Source organism: Ammospiza caudacuta, chromosome 18 (assembly GCF_027887145.1).
Source record: "Ammospiza caudacuta isolate bAmmCau1 chromosome 18, bAmmCau1.pri, whole genome shotgun sequence".
Taxonomy (NCBI): Eukaryota; Metazoa; Chordata; class Aves; order Passeriformes; family Passerellidae; genus Ammospiza; species Ammospiza caudacuta.
In genome coordinates this window covers 3,345,527-3,367,501 of record NC_080610.1, presented here as the reverse complement: position 1 = coordinate 3,367,501, position 21,975 = coordinate 3,345,527, and the positions used below count along the sequence as shown (strand labels likewise).

General features: G+C 55.6%; 2 protein-coding genes across 5 annotated transcripts; one reads left to right on the top strand and one right to left on the bottom strand.

The window, feature by feature from the left end:
* Positions 1 to 4,522: 4,522 nt before the first annotated feature.
* Positions 4,523 to 19,724, bottom strand: ZMAT5 (zinc finger matrin-type 5). Of its 4 annotated transcripts, none has more exons than XM_058816859.1 (6): positions 19,627 to 19,724; positions 14,621 to 14,843; positions 14,197 to 14,259; positions 13,694 to 13,774; positions 7,214 to 7,325; positions 4,523 to 4,747 (listed from the first exon to the last, which is right to left on the bottom strand). In XM_058816859.1, exons 2-6 carry the CDS (start codon positions 14,745 to 14,747, stop codon positions 4,618 to 4,620), a joined length of 513 nt encoding a protein of 170 aa, XP_058672842.1. In that variant the 5' UTR covers positions 14,748 to 14,843; positions 19,627 to 19,724; the 3' UTR covers positions 4,523 to 4,617. The 4 variants fall into 4 exon arrangements, with proteins under 4 accessions (XP_058672842.1, XP_058672843.1, XP_058672840.1 ...); XM_058816860.1 differs by having other exon boundaries at positions 14,621 to 14,846; positions 19,627 to 19,681; XM_058816857.1 differs by lacking the exon at positions 19,627 to 19,724 and adding an exon at positions 19,320 to 19,572.
* Positions 19,725 to 19,766: 42 nt separating this feature from the next.
* On the top strand, positions 19,767 to 21,289 carry LOC131565841 (cytochrome b-c1 complex subunit 9). Its single transcript, XM_058816908.1, has 2 exons — positions 19,767 to 19,973; positions 21,053 to 21,289. The coding sequence occupies exons 1-2, from the start codon at positions 19,833 to 19,835 to the stop codon at positions 21,089 to 21,091; spliced, it is 180 nt and encodes a 59-aa protein (XP_058672891.1). The 5' UTR covers positions 19,767 to 19,832; the 3' UTR covers positions 21,092 to 21,289.
* Positions 21,290 to 21,975: the final 686 nt, after the last annotated feature.

Sequence of the window (21,975 nt, the reverse complement as noted above, 5' to 3'; positions counted from 1 at the left end):
GCCCTGGGAGCACCCGTGGGCACTGGTTTGGAGGACTGTGACCCCCAGACTCCGGGGGCTGGAGCATCCCTAAATTTTGGAGCAGTGGGACCTGGCTTGTTCCCAGCAGCTCCCACATCCCCCAGCCCACTCCAGCTGTGGATCCTGCTACAGGTCCTGTCCTGCCTCTTCCAATGGATCCCAGAGCTTTTATCCCCCTCTCCACGTCTCATGCCCTGATATTTTATGTTTGGTTTGACGAATGTTTCACTCTCCTTTGCCTCGATGGGGAGGATGCTCAGCCCAAGCACCTTCTCAGAAGTGCTTTCACCTGGATTAACAGTAATTCCAGCAGGAACCAGGATGTGTCTGGGGCGCTCAGAGAGGCTCCACAGGGTCACAATTCTTGGGCCAAGCTGGGGATCCTGCCCCAAGGCTGATGGCAGGGAGCACCCTGTTACTCCTGATTTACAGCTCTGGGGCTGGCCCCGGTGTGAGCCCCCAGGCTGAGGGACATTGGGAATCTCACAGCCTCACATCTCTGTGCACTGTGGGAGCCCATTCCCCGAGCCCCCAGCGATGCATTTTTAATGGCAAAGAGATTAAAGGGATAAATAAAAACAGAGGAAGTGCTTGGGGCCGGGAGAGAATCGGGCAAAGCTGCTGCTCCTACAATGGGGCACTTCCCACTGGGAACGGGGCAGGAGGAGCCCATCCCAGGACTCTGGGGCTGGGACATCCCCACCTTCACCTCCCCGGTGCTCCCATGGGGAAAACTCATTTCCCTGCACCAGCATGGCAATTGCCACCCTGCAGCACCACGGGGGGGACATCCCATCTTTGGGATGCCAGGAGGAACTGGTGGCCTTTTACTGATTTGGGGTTTGGGTGGGGCCTTTTTTTGATCTTCTCTAATTTATCAAACAAATTGAAGCGAACGTCCAAATGAGAAGTGGAAATGGGAAGTGCTCCACGGCAATGAAATCACTCCGGCTGCCTCGCAAAGTGCGGGAGGCTCCGCATCAGTAATGAAATTTCATCCATCTCCTGCAGAAAGTTTGGATTTTTTATGGACTGGCATTTCCAAAGGAGCCACGTGGCCTCAGAGACATGTGTGTATATATATATATTTATTTTTAACCAGGTCTATTATAGACACTGTGAATAAACATAAAAGAAGAAGAAGAAAAAAAAAAAGAGGACAATTTAATTTGCCAGAAAATACAATAATGTAAAAGAAAAAATTAGATAAAAGGAATAACGCCATCCCCCAAGCTCAGCGTTTCAAAGCTGCTCAATTAATTTTAATGGGAATAGGCGGAACGGATTTCTTGGGGCAGGTTTGGAATGGCAGCTCCCGATCCTGGAGCAGGCAGGATCCCGCAGCAGGCAGGATCCCGGAGCAGGGGGATCCCGGAGCAGGGGGATCCCGGGGCAGGCAGGATCCCGGAGCAGGGGGATCCCGGATCAGGGGGATCCCGGGGCAGGCAGGATCCAGAAGCAGGGGGATCCCGGGGCAGGCAGGATCTCGGGGCAGGGGGATCCCGGATCAGGGGGATCCCGGGGCAGGCAGGATCCAGAAGCAGGGGGATCCCGGGGCAGGCAGGATCTCGGGGCAGGCAGGATCCCGGAGTGGGGTCCCAGCCGCGTCCCTGCTCTGCCGCAGAGGCGACCACGGATCACTGCGGCTGCTGCAACAGAGATGCTCCGGGATAATTCAATTAAGGGACCGCCAGGAAAAGCACAAACAAAGGGAATGTGCCGGGAGGTGGGGGCTGCTGCGGGAGAGGGGAGGTGGGAGGGAACAGGACCCTGCATGGGTTCCGAGGACATGGGGACAACAGAGCAAAAGTGGCGGCAACCCCAGCGGGGGTTGCCAGGGCAGCGATTCCATAGCTCTGGGAAGTGTTTGGGATAGGAAGGGAAGAAGTTGGTAATGGTTGTTTCATGTGCTGCAAGAAGTGTGGGATGTGCTCAGCTCTATCCCTGTCTCAGTCCCATTCCCATCCCTGTCCTTGTCCCAGTCTCTGTCTCCATCCCCAACGCCCTCCTCAGTCACACTCCCATCCTTATTTACATTCCTCTCCCTGTCCCTTTCCCCTCTCCCCATTCCCACTGCTGTCCCATCCTCATCCCATCTCTATCCCCATCCCTGTCCCATCCTCCTCCCTGACTGCTTCCCATCCCTGTCCCATCTGTCCCATCCCCATTCCCTCGCTTATTTCCATCCCTGCCCCTCTCCCCTCCCCTAATCCCCATCCTTGACCCCATCTCTACCCCATTCCAATCCTTCTGTCCTGTCCTCACCCCAGCCCACATGCTGTCCCCATTCCCACTCCAGTTGCCCTCTCCCAGCAAGAGCTGCCAGAGGACACGGGCAGAGCCCAGCGGGGCCGCGCTTGGCAGGGGCCCAGCAGCCGCTCATTTCCCTAAAAGCTTCCCGATAAATTACTCCAGCTCTTGCTCCAGCAAAGGCACTTTGGCTCGGGCTTCACTATTGGGCAGCAGCTCCTCACCCCCACCCTGGGGACAGTGAGTCCATCCCTGCAGCATCCCTTGGGATTGGGTTCCAGCCATCCCTGTGGGAAGGAGCCACAGCCCCGTCCTGCTTTGGGGTCCTCCCGCAGCCTTTTCCCATGGATGTGCCCACAGTGGCTGTGTCCCACCCCGGTGATCCATGGCATTGTCACCTCCTGCCACTGCTGTAACACACACCCTGCAATTCCCAGCCTCCTCCCCTCTGAGAGTTAGGAGCTCATGAATCCACGACATCCTGCGGGTGATGCCGGGCTCAGACTGTCGGCCTACATTCCTGCAGTTTTTGTGGGAAAAGCCCAACTTTAATGAATCCCCCCTGGCAGCCCCTCTCACCTCCCCCTGGACAGGCTGGAGCTCAGCAGGGAATGCTCCTGCTCTTGTCTTTCGGCCTTTATTGGGAATTCCTACTTCCAGAGCAGCTCACCACCTTGGGAGCAAGGAAAAGCTGTGGCTGTCGTGTTTTACACTGGAATTTTCATTTACAGTTGGGTTCCAGAGCTTGCCCTCAGAGAACTCTATCTAATTTAAGCTGGATCTGGGGAGCCCTGAAGTTTGGAAGTGTTGGGTAAAACAAGCCCTCCTGGATCAGCTGGAAATCCCACCAGGACTGGAGCACACGGAGCAGGGACAGGCCTGGGGCTGATCAAAGCACAGCTCCCATCAACACGAGGAACAGGGAAGGATTTGGATGTTGACTGGGGAAAAAAATCCATGGAAGGGACTGGAGTGGGAGTTCCTTGATCTGCTGGTGCTGGTGGCCTCAGAAGGTGCCCAGGAGTGTGTCCTGGCTGCCACCAGCAGAGCAGCCACTGTCCCCCCCAGTCAGTGGAGCCCCTCAGCATTCCCCAGGACTGTTCCTCTGTGCCAGGCTGGAGCACAGGGATGCACATCCAAGCTTGGAGAGAGCAGGCCCAGATCCCACTCTGGAGCATCCCACAGCCCCTAGGGGGTCCCTACTTCCCATTTCCTTGGGGGCAGGGTTCCATTGCTCCAGGGACTCCCACCCATTCCCAAAGAGGAGCCACCTGGGTGCCCTTATTAATCCACCTGTCCTGCAGGTGGAAGTGAGGACAGGACACAGGGCTGCATCCTCCGAGCCCAATCCCTGTGCTCCTGCTCTCCAGCAAGCCCAGGGCTCCTGCCTGCAAGGATGAAAACATTCTCTAGTTGGACCTAAACTCATCCAGGCTGCAGCCAAGGCTGTTTCCAGGCTGCTGTCACATCCAGTCCCTGCTCCTGTCAGAGCCACGTCCCAGCACGGGGCTGACGCTCCTGTGACAATTTGCCATCACATCCCTGCCCTGCTGGAGCGATCCAGGCAGGATTTGGCCACAGGCAGCTGGCTCCTGCCCGTGCTCTTCATGAATCTGGACCCACCACCTCCCTGCCCAGCCAAACCTGGAATGCTCTGGCAGTGGGCACAGCCCTCCTGGGCAAACCTGCTGCCAGAGCTGCCTCCTGGGATGCTGCTGGACAGGATCCCCCCTTGCCCTGGAGCTGCAGCACCCTGCTCCCTTCCTGAGACAGCCAAGGGCCTCCCTCACCCCACATTTTACCAGCAAGGAGAGATGGATCAAAGTCTCTCTGTGGAGAAACCTTGGGATATTTTCCCTCCTTGCCCCTCACCTCCAGCACAGCAGCAGCAGGGCTGAGGGAAGCTCCCCAGGCTCTCCATTGGGAGCTCCAGCCCCTGGACCCAGGCAGGTCCCACCCTGAATTTATCAGGGACAAACACGGCACCAACACACGAGGAAACGAAACATCAGTTCTAAAAGCCTGGGTCCTGCTCCAGCCTGGATCACAGAGCCCAGCACAGAGCCAGCAGTGATCTGAGGGGATGGATCCCACCAGGAACTGGGGAATGCCAGCTCCAGGTGACCACAGACAGCCCCTGTGCAGGGCTGGAGCTGTGCTGAGCACAGATCCCCATTCCAGAGCCAGGGGAGTGGCTCAGCCCACGGGAGGCTGCCAGGCCAGCAGGAACACAAACACGACACACGGAGGCTGCAACAGGCAGGAGGAGGGTTTATTGAAATAAAAACGTGTATAAATAATCCTGTCCCTTTCCCAGAGGCAGCCCCAGGCAGGCTCTGGGGTGCCTCAGCCCCACTGCAGGTTGGGGGGCACTGGCCACCCCCCGGGCGGGGGGGCCTGCAGGGATGGGGGCAGCTCCTGCACTGGTGGCCAGCCCAGAGGGTACTGGAATGGTGCTGGTTTCTCAAGAAGAGCACTGTGAGGGGAGATGGAGAGGGATGAGGTGAGAAGCAGTGTGTCTGTCTGACACCAAGGCCAGGCTGGGGCTGGGCTTCCCTGTGCCCCCTCCAGCAGCCCCCAAAGAGAAGGGGCCAGCAGAGGAGGGGTTTGGCTATCACCAAATGGGTTCATTCACCCCTCCTATCCCAAATCCAGCACCAGAACAGTTTGTGACCATTCCCAGCATATCCAGGCAGCCTAACACAGTGTGTGCCAGTGAAAACTGAGGTGGGATCACTGAGGTGAGGGGTCTGGGCTGGGGGGAGCAGCAGAGCCCCCTGAGAGGGGCTCAGCAGGCACAGCTGCCAGGTGCAGGGAGCAGGGCTGCTCCCAGCCCCTCCATCCCCACTCCTCACACAGCTGAGCTGGGAGAACAAACAAACCCAGCAGATGTTTCTTTCCAAGCAGCCCAAATCCCAAGCCAGCTGTGCACTTCCCAAAGGACAAGGACCCCTCGGAAACGGAGGAGCTGCCAAAGCAGCGGGGTGTGTGCACCAGAGGACCCTTCAGAGGGAAGAGGCTTCTCCCTCACCCCACAGCCTGGGAATCACTCTGTCCCTGCCCCTCTCCTCAGCTTTACTGCTCGAGGCTGCTGCAAACACCACACTGGGATGAAGAATGCAGGAGCAAGAACCATCTGTCCCTTGCCTCCAGTTTGACCGGGGCACGTTTAAATTCATGGGAAACCTACCTTTTCCATTAATTCCCAAGTGCAGGAAGCTCATTTGTTCTCTCACACAAGCCCTGACAGCAACCTTGCAGCCTCTCAGGCCTCTACCTCCGATCCTGATGAATCTTTTTAATTGTTATGCCAGAAGAAATCTAATCAAACTCCTTTACATAACCCCGGGGAGAAGCAGCACCCTCCTCTCCCTGCGGGGCCGTGGCCCAGAGCCAGCTACAGGAGTAGTTTTCCAGGAGCGTTTTCCAGGCAGCTAACACAGAGCAAAGTCACTTGGCTCAAGGTTTTATCCCCTCAGGGGGGATTCTCCAGAGTCCAGGATGAGGCAGGACCATGAGGACACACACCAGCCCCTCTGGGCAGGGATATTTGGTGTCACTCCCCCCAGCACTGTGGCTCAGGCACACGGTGGATATGGAACACGGGGAATGCTGCAAGGTTGAGCCATCACCTAATGAGCATTTCCTGAGCAGCAGGACTGATCAATAGCCAGGATGCTGCCTGGGTACTCAATTCCCTGGGGTCTCATGAGTTACAAGTGCTCTATCAAAGGTTTACCTACAGCTGGAGCATTTTCAATGGCTGTCCCACAGGGATTCTCCAGCAGCCAGCAAGGTCAGGAATATTTCCTTTCTGAAGGTGTTAATGGGATCCCTCTCCTCTACCCACCCTTTTTCACACTCATGGAACTTGTGGCATCTCAGAAGCTTTGAGGCTTTGGACCCTTTTCTAATGGAAATCCATTCTCTACCATTTCCTTTGGAAATCAGTAAAAATCAATCCCATGAAATGTGGGGCTGAAGGGCACAAGGGGAGCACAAAGATGATTGGGAGAGGTGTTGGCAAGGCTGGAGAGAGGAAGGGAAGTTCCAATAGTTGGTGTTTAATTCCTGTAGCAGATGGTTTCTGAGCCTGCAGGGAGAGGGAGGCTGGGAAAAGAGCAACAATCCTGGAAATTTGTTTTGTGCATCTATGGAGGCAGCACAGACCCATTTCTGAAGGTCTGAACATTCCTCTGGGTGTGACCAAGTAGTTTTAAAGGTCTGGAAATTCCTCTGAGAATAGTGATGGCTATCTTCTATAAGAGCTGATCTATCCCATGTTCCAGGGATTCACAGGCAGGACAAACAAAATGGGGCAAGTGAAGTGCAGGGGACAGGAATGTGGGCACCTCTGCAAGGCCAAGGGCAGCCGAGCTGAGGGACAGAACAATCCCAGAGCAACAAGCTCAGACAAGCACCAGGAGGAAGCTCCTGCCCAGTCCAAACACGGAGAGGACGGGAACAAACAGAGAAAGAACAGAAGAGAGATTTGGCACGTGCCCAAATGTCATCCCATTAAGCCTGCGGCACAGTCAGGTGAGCGAGGAAACAGCAGTGCCCCACTCTGAATGGATCCTGTGAGGAGGAGCCAATTCCACCCTCCCTGCCAGGCAGGGCATGGGGGAGCTGTCAACAGATGAAAGCAGGCTCCTGACACTGAACCCTGGGCAGTAATGAGCCAGCACAGCAGCAGCTCTGTCCTTCCAGGTGTGTCTGTGAGCCCTGCACAGAGCAAGGGCAGCTCTGCTGTGCCTTGTTCCCAAAGTGTCCCCTGTGCACACATCCCTGGTGGGGCAGGCAGGGCTGCACCCACACACAGGCCCCCCATGAGTGCTGCCTGGGGGTGTTGGGAGCTCTGATGCCCTGCACCCTCCTCTATCCCAGCCCTCCTGTGGGATCCCCCTTGCATCCACACCTGGATATCCCCAGCACCCAGTACCTGCTGCTCTGAGCTGCACTCAGCCTCTGGGCTCTCTTGTCCAGCCAGTCCTCGATGGTGCCCGGTGGGATATCTGCTCCCTCCCTCTGCAGCTCCTTCAGCCTCTTCTCTCCTGCTTGAGAGAAAGATTGAGATCAGAAAGGGCTGGATCAGAGGGAGGGCCATGAGAGAAAGGGCCACCAGACCCCTGTCCTTTCACTCCATTAAACCTGCTGCTCATTACCCTGCAGTTTCACAGGGTGGAGAGTGTGCACCATGCCTGGGCAGCCCCTCCTCCTCCTCCTGTGCCCTCCTGCCATCTGATGCCTGGTGACAGCTGCAGCCAGGCAGAGCAGGGGACAAGAGCCAAACCAGCACGGTGGCAGTTTGGGCACTGAGGGGAGTCTGACATCTCCCCCTGGGGCAGATCACCCTCATCCTTTCCTGGAACAGCCTCAGCTTGCCCTGAGCTGTTTCCAGAGCTGTGTCCCTCCAAGTGGCAGCAGCAACGTTGCCACCCCTGCCCTGTTAGGTGGAAATGACAGGGACAGTGTTGGGATCGATGCAGCCTTGGCAGCCCGGGGAGTGTGAACGGTTCTGGGTGCGTGTTCCCGGCAGCAGACACATCCCAGAGCTGCTGTCAGGGCTGCTTAAGGAGCTCCCTGCCTGATGTGTCCCCAGCCCCTGCTCAGCCCAGGCAGAGCTGTCACCAGCCCAGGGGCAGAACCAGGGCAGAGAGAACCAGGGGACAAGTTCTTGTATTTAGAACGACCGAATGGTTTGGTTGGAAGTCATCTCAAAGCTCATCCTGTCCCACCCCTGCCACAGTCAGGGACACCTTCCACTGTCCCAGACTGCTCCCAGCCCTGTCCAACCTGGCCTTGGACACTGCCAGGGATCCAGGGGCAGCCACAGCTTCTCTGGGCACCCTCATTCCATCAGAGGGAAGGATTTCTTCCATAAATCACAGAATTACAGAATCAATCAGGTTCAAGAGAGATCATTGACTCCAACCTATACCTAACCTAAATGTCCCCTCTTTCAGTCTGAACCCATTACTCCTTGTTCTGTTTCTCATGGTGGGTAGGAATGAGGAAGGAAACCAGTAGGAAACCTCTGCTGTTTACTGAATCAAGATTTCAACCCCTCCAATCACTCTGGAAGGGCTGTGTGGGCAGATGGCCACAGGCACCCTCTGGGGAGGAGGGCACAGAGCCAGCGCAGCACAAACCCACAGCTGCCCAGTTAGCAAAGCTCCCCAGTGTCCCCAGCTGCAGGAGGGAGCTGCTGCTGGACAGGGCTAGCAGGAGTCCTGACACAGCCACACTCCTGCCAGCACATCAGGGTGAGGACACACTCCCAGTGATCCCAGCCTAGGGGGAACTTCCCACCTAACAGAGCAGGGAACTCAGAAACCCAAATACTGGTGACAATAAAAAGGAAGCAGAGGCAGCTGCATGTCATTCCCTTAGCCCTGCTCATCCATCCCTCTGGGGGACCCTTGATCCCATTTAGGGATCAAGGCACCTGCAGCCATGCCCCTCAGGAGCCTGCTCCACACCCACCCACCCTGTGTCACATGCTTTAAGGAAAATATTATACCTTTGCAGACAGAGTGTGAAATTAATAGTGCTTGGGCAGAGTGAAGGATCACTTCATCCTACTGGTGGCAACCAATTATTCATCTGCCTGTTGAATACTAAATCAGGATGGCAGGGATGTGCTACACAATGAGCAGCCAGATGGATAATTTGTCATCCAGCCTTTTCAGCTGCTGCTGCTGGCTGGAGTGACAATGTGCCCAGTGCCACCACAGAAAGCCTGCTGGGGTCTGGCTGCTGCTCTGAGCCCAGTGAGAAGGTTGGGACAGCAATGTCCCAGTCTCTCACAGCTGTTCCCAGGGATCAGAGCTACCTGGGGTCAGCTCAACCAGCTGGCCAGGTGGGGAGATGGGCAGGCAAGAAGCTCAGCCTGGAGAGCTGGGCAATGCTCACACTCAGGGTTAGACTCATCTGGCAACCTTGAGCACCTTATTTCCCTTTGTTCCATGTTCTTCCACCTCCTGAGCACATCCCACCTCAGCAAGGGGACAGACAAGGAGTGTCTGTGAGAAGCTTCAATGGGGCAGGGAAGAAAATCATGGAGAATCTCTCCCACCTCTCTGTACCACTGTGATTTCCTCTTCATCCAGCTCCCAGCCCCAACAGAGAACAGAGCATGAGCAGTCCAAGCTTCTCTGTTCAGAGCAGGGAGCTCCAAGGTACCACAGCAGGAATGGAGTAGCCACAACTCATGGTCCCAGCCAGAAAAGTTCACTGGATGCTGTGGATCCACTCTGGATTTGCACTGCCCCAAATAAGGCCCCAGATATCCACATCAGAAAGACATCCAGCTGTCTCCCTGCTCTCACAGCTCCAGAGCTGCTGCTCCAGAGCAGCCCAAACCTCAGGCTCAGAAATGTGGCAGCAGGGACAGGCAGGTCTCCAGCTCTGCCCACCTTGATGATGTCCATGTCCCTCAGGAGCACACACATCCCATCCAGGGACCACCAAATGCACCCTGAAACTGGAAATACTCCCTGAATGCCAACAGCTATTCCAAGAAGCAGCTCTGGAAGGTCTTTACCAGCCCTTGCTCCACACACATGCCTGTGCAGCTGGACAGATGTGAAGGTGCTTCCCCCTTCCTCCTCCTCCTCACTGTGATGTTTGCTTCAAGTCTGATTACAGCCAATTGAAAGAGCATCTGCAGTTGTGAAGTGCCTCTAATGATGCCAGAGCAGGGTCCACATTTATCTTCTCTCCTCATGGGTTTTATTCTCAACAAAGGCACTGCTGTGTGAGATGGAACCTGCCAATATTTGCTGGGGGTCACCCAGCAAGGCAATGCACAGGGAATCCCTCAGCTCCCACCAGCAAAGAGATGCACACGAAATCCCTCAGCTGCCTCCCTGGTGGATGATGTGGAAGCCCAGCTCCTCCAGAGCACAAGACCAGCACCAGAGCAGGCTGAGATGAGGCGGAAGAGCCCCTGCAATCAGAGCAGCCAAACAAGTGACAGCCCTGCAGCCCAGGGTGAGCACTCCTGCTCCCTGCCCAGTTAAACCAGTGAACTCCAGCCACCCCAGCAGGGCCCTCAGACCCCTGCAACCTCATGGACACCCTGCAAACCCTCCCCAGCTGTGCCCTCCTCTGGTTAGAGCCACCAGAGCCCAGGCAGGTCGATCCTGCCTGCACCAGGGACACGGATTAGCGGGGAGCCAATAACTCTGAGCAAGGAGATGGCAATTTGACAGTGACTTTTCCTGACATGACTGTACTTAAAATGACAGCCTGCAAGTGTCTGGCTGATGAATGATGCAGCAGATGCAGAAGGCTAATGCTTTGATGGGGGAACAGCTGGGAATATGAGCTCCCTCCCTGCTGAAGGTGTAAACTGTTGCTTCTTGATGAGGATATTCTACAGGGTGCAGAGATGCTGATGCTAAAGTAGGCCAGGCTCCAAGCTGTTCTAGAACATGGAATCATCCAGAAATTTTCCTACTTAACCCACAAAACTTACACAAACTACAGGGTGAACTCCCAGCATTAAAAGGGCCAAATGTTAAGGATAATGTTACGTTTCCTTTGGCTGTGATAAAAATACTTCATTATCAAGGTGAGTTCACGGACACAGAGCTACCAATGCCAAATACTCACAGGGACTCAGGGACAGGTTCAATATTTACATGATAAAAAAAGTGTCATCACGGTTTAGATGGGTTAAAAAAAAAGTCAGACAAGGCTTTGCCTGCACCAGAGCTGAGGAAAGGGGGTTAAGCAGCACTGTGGGCCCACCAGGAAAGCATCCCCCACCAGCCTGGCCACCCCCAGCAGGGTCCCCCCAGGCTTGGGAAAGCTCTGGAGCTTCCAGCCTCTCAGCTCATCTCAAATCCTTGATAACCTTTGGCTCCAAAGCTGCCAAAATCTCCCAGCTGGGTCAGTGAGAGGCAGCCTGGTCCAGATTGCTCCAATCCTGCTGGCTCATGGCTCAGAGATCCTGAGTGGGAATGCATGTGGGATATTACTGATGGAGGATCCTGTGTGAATTACACACCCTGCCACTACAAGCTTGCCCTCAACTCTGCCCTCCTCACCCCCAGCACCTGAGACAAGGGTGCTTTGGCAGCTGGAGGAGTGCTGGGATGTCCTCATGACAGTGTCTGCTCCTTCCATCCTGTCTGTTACAGGCTGTCCCTCTCCTCCACCAAATCCTGCTGAGCCTTTTCCTACCCCTACCCTAAATCCCTCCAAACTGTCTGATCAGAGCTGTGTGATGGAGGAAACCTCACCATGAGAGAGGTGAGCAGGACTGAACTCTTCAACCAAGCACCCCCTGTCCCCTGGCCATCGCTCCTTCAGGGCTAATTGGTAAATGAAATGTTTGACTCAGGAGCACAAATGCAAGGTTTCCCAGTAATCTCCCTGGAATTGGCTCTCAGCAGCCAATCCTGCACTTACACCGACCCATTTGACACAAGTCAATACTCAATAACAAGTGTAATTGGCAAGGAAAGCTGCCCGAGCGCCGAGGAGCTGCCAGCCCTCCCTGCTCCGCTCCAGAGAGCTCCCACTGCTCCTGCAGAGCAGCCAGCGCCTGGAAATGCCAGAGGTGCCTGTGCTGCCACTCTGTGCACCCTGGGGAGCCCAGCAGAGGGGGTCAGGCACAGGCTCTGGCTGGAAGGTGGCTGTGGGAAGGGCTGGAGCACTCCCTCCCCACCGTGGCTTTATTGACTGCCAGCAGCGCTCAGAGATTGATTCAGAGTCACCTCGGGGGCTCTCCCTGACTCAGCACGACCTGGAATAGCTCTGTGTGCCTGCCTGCCTCCCCCTGAGCTCTCCTTCCCTAAACGGGATCCCTGGGAGGGCCAGGAGAGGCTCTGCCCCACGCACACCCCCCTGTCACATCCCACACTTCCAACACCTCAGCCTGGCTTTGCCAGACTCCAGGCAAAACAACAGCTGGCTGCAGAGAGGGTGTGGGCATGGGAGCTGCTGCAAGCTGGGCTGCACTGGGACACCAGCCTGGGGAAGGAATCCTCCTCTGCTCCACACTGTCAGACCAGATCTGGGTGCTGCACCCACTGCTGGGCTCCCCGCTACGGAGACAATGGGCACAACCCAAAATATGGGAATTTTCATCAGGAATTTCTATTTAAATACTTAAAAAATTCCACATTTTTATTATAAATCTAGTCAAACCCTGGATCAGGTCATCCACAGAGTCTCCAGCCTTGAGATATTTGAAACACACTGGATGTGGCCCTGAGCACCCAGCTTGAGCATAGGAGCTGCTCCAAGCTGGGCTGCACTGGGACACCAGCCTGGGGAAGGAATCCTCCTCTGCTCCACACTGTCAGACCAGATCTGGGTGCTGCACCCACTGCTGGGCTCCCCACTACTGAGACAATGGGCACAACCCAAAATATGGGAATTTTCATCAGGAATTTCTATTGAAATATTTTAAAAATTACACTTTTTTATGAACCTAGTCAAACACTGGATGAGGTCACCCACAGAGTCCCCAGCTTTGAGATATTTGAAACACACTGGATGTAGCCCTGAGCACCCTGCTTGAGTTCACCCTGCTTGCAGCATGGTGAGGATTAGATGATCTCCAGTGGGGATTTCAACCATTCCACAAGTTCTCACCAACACCTCACTCACACTCCCTGGCAGTGTCCAAGGCCAGGCTGGATGGGGCTTGCAGTAACCTGGTCTAGGGGAAGGTGTCCCTGCCCATGACAGGGGTGGAGTGAGATGAGCTCTAAGATCCCTTCCCACCCAGCCCAGTCTGTGATTCTGTGATTTTCTTTACCCACTAAAGTAATGACTCCAGTGGAGAAAACAGAGCTACCACCTCTTTTCCCTGAAAGAAAAGTAGCTCCAAGAATGGTAGTCCCAGAATGAGAGAGTTCAGAAGTGCTCTGCAGGCTCCCAGCAGGGAGCAGCTGCCATCCACCCTCTGCCCACACTTCACTTCCATCCAAAGCCACCCAAGCAGAGGCTGTTTCTGGATCCAGGACCCCTTTCACAGGACAGCTCTTCCCACCAGCTCTTCCCACGGGTGGCAGCAGCAGCTCCCTGGTAATAGCAGCAAGGTGGGGGGAAATCAAATCCATAAATTAAAGGGGATGTGATGTACCAGTGCCCTCTGCTGCTGACAGTTTTTATTCCCTGACTGAACAAAACCCCGAGGGCTCAGGAAGGCCACTCCAAACTCTTGCTGCCAAGTGGTAGCAGCACTGCTCAGCTCCAGGTTTGTGTCTGTGCCAGCAGCTTGAGAGCAGGGAGCATATGACAAACTGCAGCACTTCCAGGCTCACACAGCACTGGGAAGCAGGAGGGATTGGCTGGCTCTGTGCAGGCAGCAAGGGATGACAGCCTGCACAAGCCCTCACACCCCCTGCAGCAACTCCCCCTGCAAGGAGACCCTCAGGCATTGCCTTGTTGGAGGACTCACCTTGAACCTGGGCACTCAGCTTCTCCAGGTCCTGCTCTGTCATGTGGGAAAATCTGCAGTTGGACCCAAAATCACACTGTCCTGGAATGAAATAGTGAGAGTTGGAAATTCAGTTTCAAAATTCTCTAGATTGGATATTAGGAAATATTTCTTCACAGAATGGGTTGTAAAGCATTGGAATGGGCTGCCCAAGTCACCACTCCTGGAAGTGCTCAAAAAAGTCTGTGGATGTGACACCTAGGGACATGGTTTAATGATGAACATGGTGGTGCTGTACTGACATTTGGACTCGGTGATCTTAAAGGTCTTTTCCAACTTTAATAATTCCAGGAAGAGCCAGAGTCCCATGAGAACCACCCAGAGGAGGTTCTTGTGCAAGCAAAGCCAGGCTCCATCACACCTGGATGCCAGACACAGGCCCAAGCCCCTCCCTCCAGCCCTGGGCTGGCTCTGCAAGGAGCTGCTCGAGCCCAGGCACTTCTTTCCACCTCAGACCTCCTCACCTGTTTGCAGAAACTTCCGACAAGGTTTCTTGGTTTGCTCTTCCTGCAGGATGGCAGCAGCATCTGGGGAGACAAGGGATGAACCCAGGTAAAGATCCTTGGCACAGAAAATCCCATCATGTCCAGTCCCAAACTGGTCAGGGAGCAGAAGGAAGCAGAGGGACACACAGGCAATGGTTTCACAGCCAGTTTAGCCCATTCCCACTGCACTCCTCAGGCTGGCACCAACACACCTGGAACTGTGTGCTGAGACAAGTCAGAGCCACACAAGAGGGTTTCACCTCTGAGACTGCCTGATCCAGCAGCATCACATGCTCAAATTGCTGGCACACAGAGTGTTAAACCATCAGTGCTGATTTATTTTCTCTTCCTCATCCTCCCCATCCATCCCAGGAAGGCAGTGGCAGAAGCTGGGAGCACCCACCTCGGAATAAGTCGTACCAGACTCTCTTGGCCCGCAGATGCTGCACTCCATTGAGGTGTTTCTTCCTGTTGTGCAGGTTGTCCTGGAAGGACCTGTCACAGTAGTCACAGAAGTACCTTTTGCCCATCTCTCTCCTGGCAAAACAGCATCAGCAAGTCCTGGGGTCATCAGGCAGCTCCTGGGCGTCCAGCCATGGGAATGGAGGATCCAGGATTTACAGTGCCTGCTTCCAAAGGAGGGGAACTCAAATCACTCAGGGCTGGCAGGCAGAGAAAGAGGTGAGACCCAACAGTTTGTACCCTTGTCCATCACAGCCTGCTGGGGCAGGATCTGCTGCCTGTACATGGGAGAAAAGGCCTGATCTGCATTTATCTCTGTCACCCAAAGCAACAACAGCTCTGCTGGAAAGATTTCCTTCCCCGAGCTCAGAGCACAGGAAACAGAGCCACAGGCTGCAGAGAAGGTGCAGCACAAAGCATCCAAGGTGCAGCACAAACCCTCCAAGGTGCAGCACAAACCACCCAAGGTGCAGCACAAACCACCCAAGGTGCAGCACAAACCACCCAAGGTGCACACAAACCACCCAAGGTGCAGCACAAAGCCTCCAAGGTGCAGCACAAACCACCCAAGGTGCAGCACAAACCACCCAAGGTGCAGCACAAACCACCCAAGGTGCAAACAGGAGGAGCTGGAGGTCCTGGGGACCTTTGACCACAACCTCCACAAGCTGATACAAAAGAGAAAGGAAACTCCCCAGTGTCCACCTCTGGAAGGTAAGGAAGAAACTCAGTGAAGCTCATTTTGTCCTCAAAACAGAAGCTGATCTCACCTGTCCTGGTGGGCAGCTGCATTACAAACACTACATGATGTATTTTCTACAATCCACTGAGCCACCTGTTTTTTCCATGGATTGCTCTCCTCATCCTCCCCAGCCTATGGGCACCAAGGTGTGTCTGCTCTGAGTACAGCACTAAGATCACAAGAGAATTTGGGAGCTCCCACCTGTGCTGGGCCTGCCACTGTCAGTGCAGGTGAGATCAGCTTGTGTTTTATCCTTCAGGCACCTGTCCCCATCAGATGTCCCTGCTGGAGGTGCAACAAACACCCTGAAGGAGCTGCAAGCTCTCTCCTGAGGGATACAGAGGTACCTGGTGAATGGCAAAGATGGATGGACTGGGAGATAAACTCCTAAAGCAATTCTCCACGTTTTGACACTTTGACAGCTGAATGCATTTAAAAAGTGGCACAGAGACCAGCAAAGAAATAAAGATTTCATAAATAAAATGGCTCCAGAATCAATCACAGCCCCCTGGCTGATTCCCCTGGCTCAGCACGAAGAGCAGAGCACCAGGAAACCCCTCAGAGCCCGGTGTGCCCAGCTCAGGCAGGGCTGCCAAGCCTCCTGCCAGACATCCATCCCAGCAGGAGCACAGCACCACATTCCCCTCCCTCCCCTGCTCCCAGGAACTGTGCTTCAAAATCAAACCCCTGCAAATCTCTGAGGCCTCACACCACAAGTTAAAGCAAAGCTGCATTCCATGGGAAAACCTTCTGAGATTTTTAATATTGGATTGAAAACCTCCACACTGAAGGTAAAATGTTCAGATATTCCAAGTGAACTGGAATCCCTTTGAGGTTCCTTCCTTGGGCCCCAAATCCCCCATGCCCTGGGCTGATCCTGACCCAGCTCTGCAGGGCTTGAGGTCTGAAATCTTCTCCTCCAGCCCAAGAATCCAAACCCAAGCACTGCTTAATGAGCATGGAGCCACAAATTCCCTCATCCTCTGCATCCCTGAGTTTTGCAGGTTTGCATCCCTGAGTTGTGCAGGTTTGCAGCACTGTGGTGAAGCTGCTGGAATTCAGGGGGAACAAAGCTTTTAAACACTGAAAAATCCCTGTTCCACATGCTATTCCATAGTCTCCCAAAGTTCCTGGTGACACAGAAATCTCCCTGTCTCAGCTGCTGGCTCCTGCACTCCATCTCTGCAGAAGAGAATGCTGCAGACAGGGAAAACAAATGAGATTCTGCAGTGGTCCCACACAAGTTTGCAGAGATCTCCCAGGGAATTCTGCCTGCGGAAGCCCAGCAGCAGCCAGCCTTTGAAATCGTATTTCAAACTTTCCCTTTCATCACTCCAACAGCAATAATTGCAGGAGCTCCTTCCCCCTCCTCCCCCAACAACCAGGGCAGAAAGCTCCTGCAGACTCCAGATCCCACATCCCACAGCTGCCTGCTCCCAAATTCTCCCAAATTCTCTGAGCAATTCCCATTGCAGGGGACGGAGGGATTGTAAAAAGCAATTAGAGAGGTATCAGATCCTCCCTGAGACTTTCCCCTTCAGCGATTACACCCAACACTCATCCCCATCTTTTCAAGGATTCCACTGCATGGATGCCAACTCTCTGCAACAGCAGCACTTCCCAGCACTCTGTGAGTCCAGAGGAGTCAGAAGCTGCTTCTGAGCAGCACCAGCCTATTTCCATCTCCCCAAACGGCTCCAGCAGTAAACAAAGAGCATTATTCAGCTGAAAACAGAGATGGCTCCTAATTAAATCCATCTCAGTCATTATGGAATAAAGTAAATGTAGCTGTTCTACAAAGAGCTGCCTCAGCCTGGCCGTTTCCACTCAGCATCTCCAGCCCCCGATTTGCAACTGAATCAGGGCACTCAGACCTGGGCCCACCGCAGCCATAAATGCTTCCAGCCAGGCTTTGTGCCAGCTTAAAAGTCTTCCTGAATAAATGCAAATTAAAATAAAATAAAAAAAAAACCCACAAAACTCCAACAACCCAGGGCTTTATGTTGTATGAAAGTGTAACAGCAATGCTGTGCTGTGTCTGCTGGGTGAGCAACACCCTGGTGTGAGGCACCTCGAAGGTGACAGAGAGGAGTCTGGGACAACTCTAGCTGAGACACCCCGGGCACCATCCCCATGCCACATTTCCCTGCTCCAGCTGCTGCCAGAGCTCTCCACGGCGCTCTGTCAGCTGCAGATTCTATCTCTGCCCCTGGGGGCGTTTCCCCGGGCAGAGGCAGGAAGGTGACCGGGAAGGGGCACAGACTCCTCGGTGGCTGTGTCTCCACAGCGGCCCCGGGAGCTGCTGCCGGGCCCTGACCTCAATTCCTGCCGTCCCACAGCCCGGGCTCGGGGCCATTGCAGCCACTTCGGATACCCAGGCAGACGTGAGGTAATTAAATCCAAGTGTCAGCCTGCTGATACTCAGCTGCCAATTTAAACGGGCCCAGATCTGCAGGGAGACCTGGGATGGCAGCAGAGTCTGCCAGCACCTTCCCAATGGCAGAGGCACAGATGCTGCTTTCCATTCCACCCAGAGGAAACATGGAATCATGGAATGGTTTGGGTTGGAGGGACATTAAAGCCCATCCAGTGCCACCCCTGCCATGGCAGGGACACCTCCCACTGCCCCAGGCTGCTCCAGCCCCAGTGTCCAGCCTGGCCTTGGGCACTGCCAGGGATCCAGGGTGGGCACCCTGTGCCAGGGCCTGCCCACCCTGCCAGGGAACAATTCCCAATTCCCAATATCCCATCCAGCCCTGCCTTCTGGCACTGGGAGCCATTCCCTGTGTGCTGTCAGAGAATCATGGAATGGTTGGGTTGGAAGGGACCTTAAAGCTCATCTCATCCCAGTCCCTGCCACAGGTGGGGACAGCTTCCACTGGGAATCCAGAGCTTGATTTGGGATCAACACCAATCCCACCACACACAAACCATCCTGGTGGCAGCAATTAATGGGCAGCTGAGGGATTTGTGTTAGATAATCCAGAGCAGTTACATTTGAAAAATAAAAATTAGGTTTTTCTGAGCTCTGCTCTGTGGTGACCAGAGTCAGAACCCAGGGCATGGCTGGAGCTGGGCCAGGGCAGCTCAGGCTGAGCTCAGGGCAAGGTTCTTCCCCCAGAGGGTGCTGGCACTGCCCAGGCTGCCCAGGGAATGGGCACGGCCCCGAGGCTGCCAGAGCTCCAGGAGCCTTTGGGCAGCACTGCCAGGGATGGACAGGATGGGGTTGTTGGGGGTCTGGGCTGGATGATCCTGTGGGTCCCTTCCAGCTCAGGATATTCTGGGGTTCCAAAGGGATAACACAACACAGGAATGTGCCAGGCACCTTCCAGGCATCCAGAACAAGCAGAGGTCTTGTCTTAACCCAGAAAAATCCCACATGTCCCCACAGTCATTGCATGAGGGAAAAAAAATATTAATAAATCAGGAGAAATTCCTCTGCAGCCAGACCTTGTGCTACTTCTGAGCGGGTGGGACAAAACAACAGAGCAAGAACAGTCACTTGAGGGCCTGCTCTGGAACTTCATGGATACTTGTTTAGCAACAGCCCTGTGGGGAAACAGCCTCAGTGTAAGGATTCCCTTGTCCTGCCCCTCTGTGTTCTGCCTTCCTAAATCCAAATTTACCTCTGGCCCTGGCACAGGCTGCCCCTGGATCCCTGGCAGTGCCCAAGGCCAGGCTGGACACTGGGGCTGGAGCAGCCTGGGACAGTGGGAGGTGTCCCTGCCACGGCAGGGGTGGCACTGGATGGGCTTCAGGTCCCTTCCAACCCAACCGTTCCAGGATTCATGAGCCCCATAACCCTCTCCCACTCCCCCGACACTGACACCAATCTCCTTTTGCAACCCCAAACTGCAGAAAACACCCCAAAAACCACCCCAAATCGCGTCCCACCCACCTTCCGGGGGTCAGCTGAGGGCAGTGACCGCAGCCTCCTTCCTGTCCCTGTCACACCCGGGCAGGGAGGGCAGGGCAGGGCAGGGCAGGGCAGGGCTGGGGTGTCTCTGCCCCCTCAGCCCTCCCGCCCCGCCGCCCCCCGGCCCCAGCCCCGCCTGGGTCCCGCCCCAGCCCCGGCCGGGCCGGTTTCACCGCACAGCCCCGGGGCTGCCCAGCGGAGGCCGCTGAGGACAAAGCGGGAGGGACGGGACGAGCGGAGCCTCACCGGGACCCCTCACAGGGCCGCCCGGTACCCCCGCCACACTCACCTCTGGCCAGGCCCGCGCAGCGCTGCCTACAACTCCCACAACACCTTACGGCAACAGCGCATGCGCAGGTCGCAAACGGCACAAAGCGCAGCCTACAACCCCCAGCATGCCCCACGGGCACGCGCACTCCGTATAAATAACGGAGCACCGCCTACATCCCCCAGCAGCCCTGGCGGCGCGGCGCAGGCGCAGAGCACGCGGGCAAGATGGTGCTGCTGCGGCGGGTGTACGAGTCGCTGTTCCGCCGCAGCTCCACGTTCGCGCTGTCCATCATGCTGGGCGCGGTGCTCTTCGAGCGCGCCTTCGACCAGGGCGCGGACGCGCTCTTCGAGCACCTCAACGAAGGGGTAAGGGCTGGGTAAGGCGCGGCCGGGGCCGCCCGGGCGCGGGCCCAGCGCTGAAGGTCAGGCCGGTCCCGCTGGGCCCCGCCCCGGCAGCCCCGGGCCCGCGGCTCGGCCTCAGGGCTCGCTGAGGGTCAGCGCGGCTCGGCCGCCCCCGAGGGGCTCCGCGGCTGTCGTGGCGCTCGGCGGTCCGCGCTTGGGGTGTCCTTGGGCTTCTCTGGCCGCTGGGAAGGGCCGTGCAAGGCAGGGGCAGCGGGAGGAGGATAAGGAACTGCTTTGTGCTCTGCAGGCCCCGGCTTGGCTCATCTGACCGCGGCACAGGAAGGGGATAAGGGCTGGTGGCCTTGGGTGTCCCCAGCGTGAACCTTGGGGGTCAAGGCGTCCTTAGGTTCCTAAGTACAGCAGTGACGGGATAATGACTGCGGGATAGCGAGGCAGGCTTGGGGAGACCTTGGAGTCCCCTCAGGGCATACAGAGGCTCCAGGAGATGAGAAAAAGATTTTGGACAAGAACCTGAAGTGACAGGAAAAGCGGGAATGGCTTCCCAGTGCCAGAAGGCAGGGATGGATGGGATCTCGGGAATTGTTCCCTGGCAGGGTGGGCAGGCCCTGGCACAGGGTGCCCAGAGCAGCTGTGGCTGCCCCTGGATCCCTGGCAGTGCCCAAGGCCAGGCTGGACACTGGGGCTGGGAGCAGCCTGGGACAGTGGGAGGTGTCCCTGCCATGGCAGGGGTGGCACTGGATGAGCTTTAGGGTCCATTCCAACCCATTCCATGAGTGTTCTGTGCATCCCTTATGTGCAGGAGCAGAACTGCCCTCTCCAGTGTGGGTGGGAGTTCGAGGCAGTGTCTCTGGGCCACTAATCCAGAGCAGAACAGGGGAAGGGGAATCTCTGCACTTTCTCCCTGTCCACATTAGAAGCCAGGAGTCCCCATGTGTATCCCTGTGTCCCCCAGATCCAGTACAGGACTCCATCCCCACCTCCCCAGTAGGATAATTTGCATTTTGGGTTCTGTTATTCAAACCCCACTATAAGCTGCCTCAGACATCTTGATTTTTTTTTCCCCCTGCTTGTTTTGCACGCAGAAACTGTGGAAGCACATCAAGCACAAGTATGAGAACTGAGCAGCTCAGCAGCAGGAGCCAGCCTGGGGTGGCAACAGGCACTGCAGGGATGGATTCAGCCTCCTGAAACTGGGCATGGATTCCTGATGGAACAACCCCGAGCCACCAACTGATACCATGTGAAGCCAGATGGACTCAAGGAGTTCTGCTGCTGTACTCCCCTTACTGTGTTCAAATAAAACTCCTGGTCCTCTCTTGTGTCTGTGTGTTCACCTCACTCATCCTTTGCCCCCTCTGTGCCTCCTCCTTCTCTGGGAGGTGGAGAATCTTTAAAACCAGCGCTGTGCCTGAGTTCTAAGGCACTGTCAGGAATCACAACATCTTAAAATGGGTTTGAAAGCATTTAGATGAGGTTCATGACAACCCTTGTCTGCTTCTCCTGGTCTGTGCACAGAAAAGGGGCTCAGAATCACTCACAGCACCTTTTGTAGCTCAGCTCTGGTGGAATTCCTGCCCTGGGGCCTTTCAGAGCTGCAGGTGCTGCTGCAGCCCTGCCCTAGCAGGAGTGTGCTGAGAGGGGCTCAGCTGCAGCTTGCAGAGGTGCTGTGGATCCTTCCCTGATGATCCCTGCACCACCTGGCTCCTCCCGTGGCTGCAGGAGCAGAAGTGATGCCAGGTTTGTGTCACAGCTGCCTCCATCCCCAGTGACCCAAGGGAAGGCAGAGGGATCACTCAGCTCCCCCAGGGGCTGGCTCAGGAGTCATGGAATGGTTTGGATGGGAAGGGACCCTAAAGATTGTCCAGTTCCTCCTCCCTGTGCAGTCATTCCCTTCTCCCTGGAGAGCCCAGCCCTGCCTGGCCCTGTCAAACACTTCTTTCCACGTGGGAAGGGGATTTGGGCACTTCCTGGGGTAATGACTCAGTTAATTCCTGAGCTCTCAGGT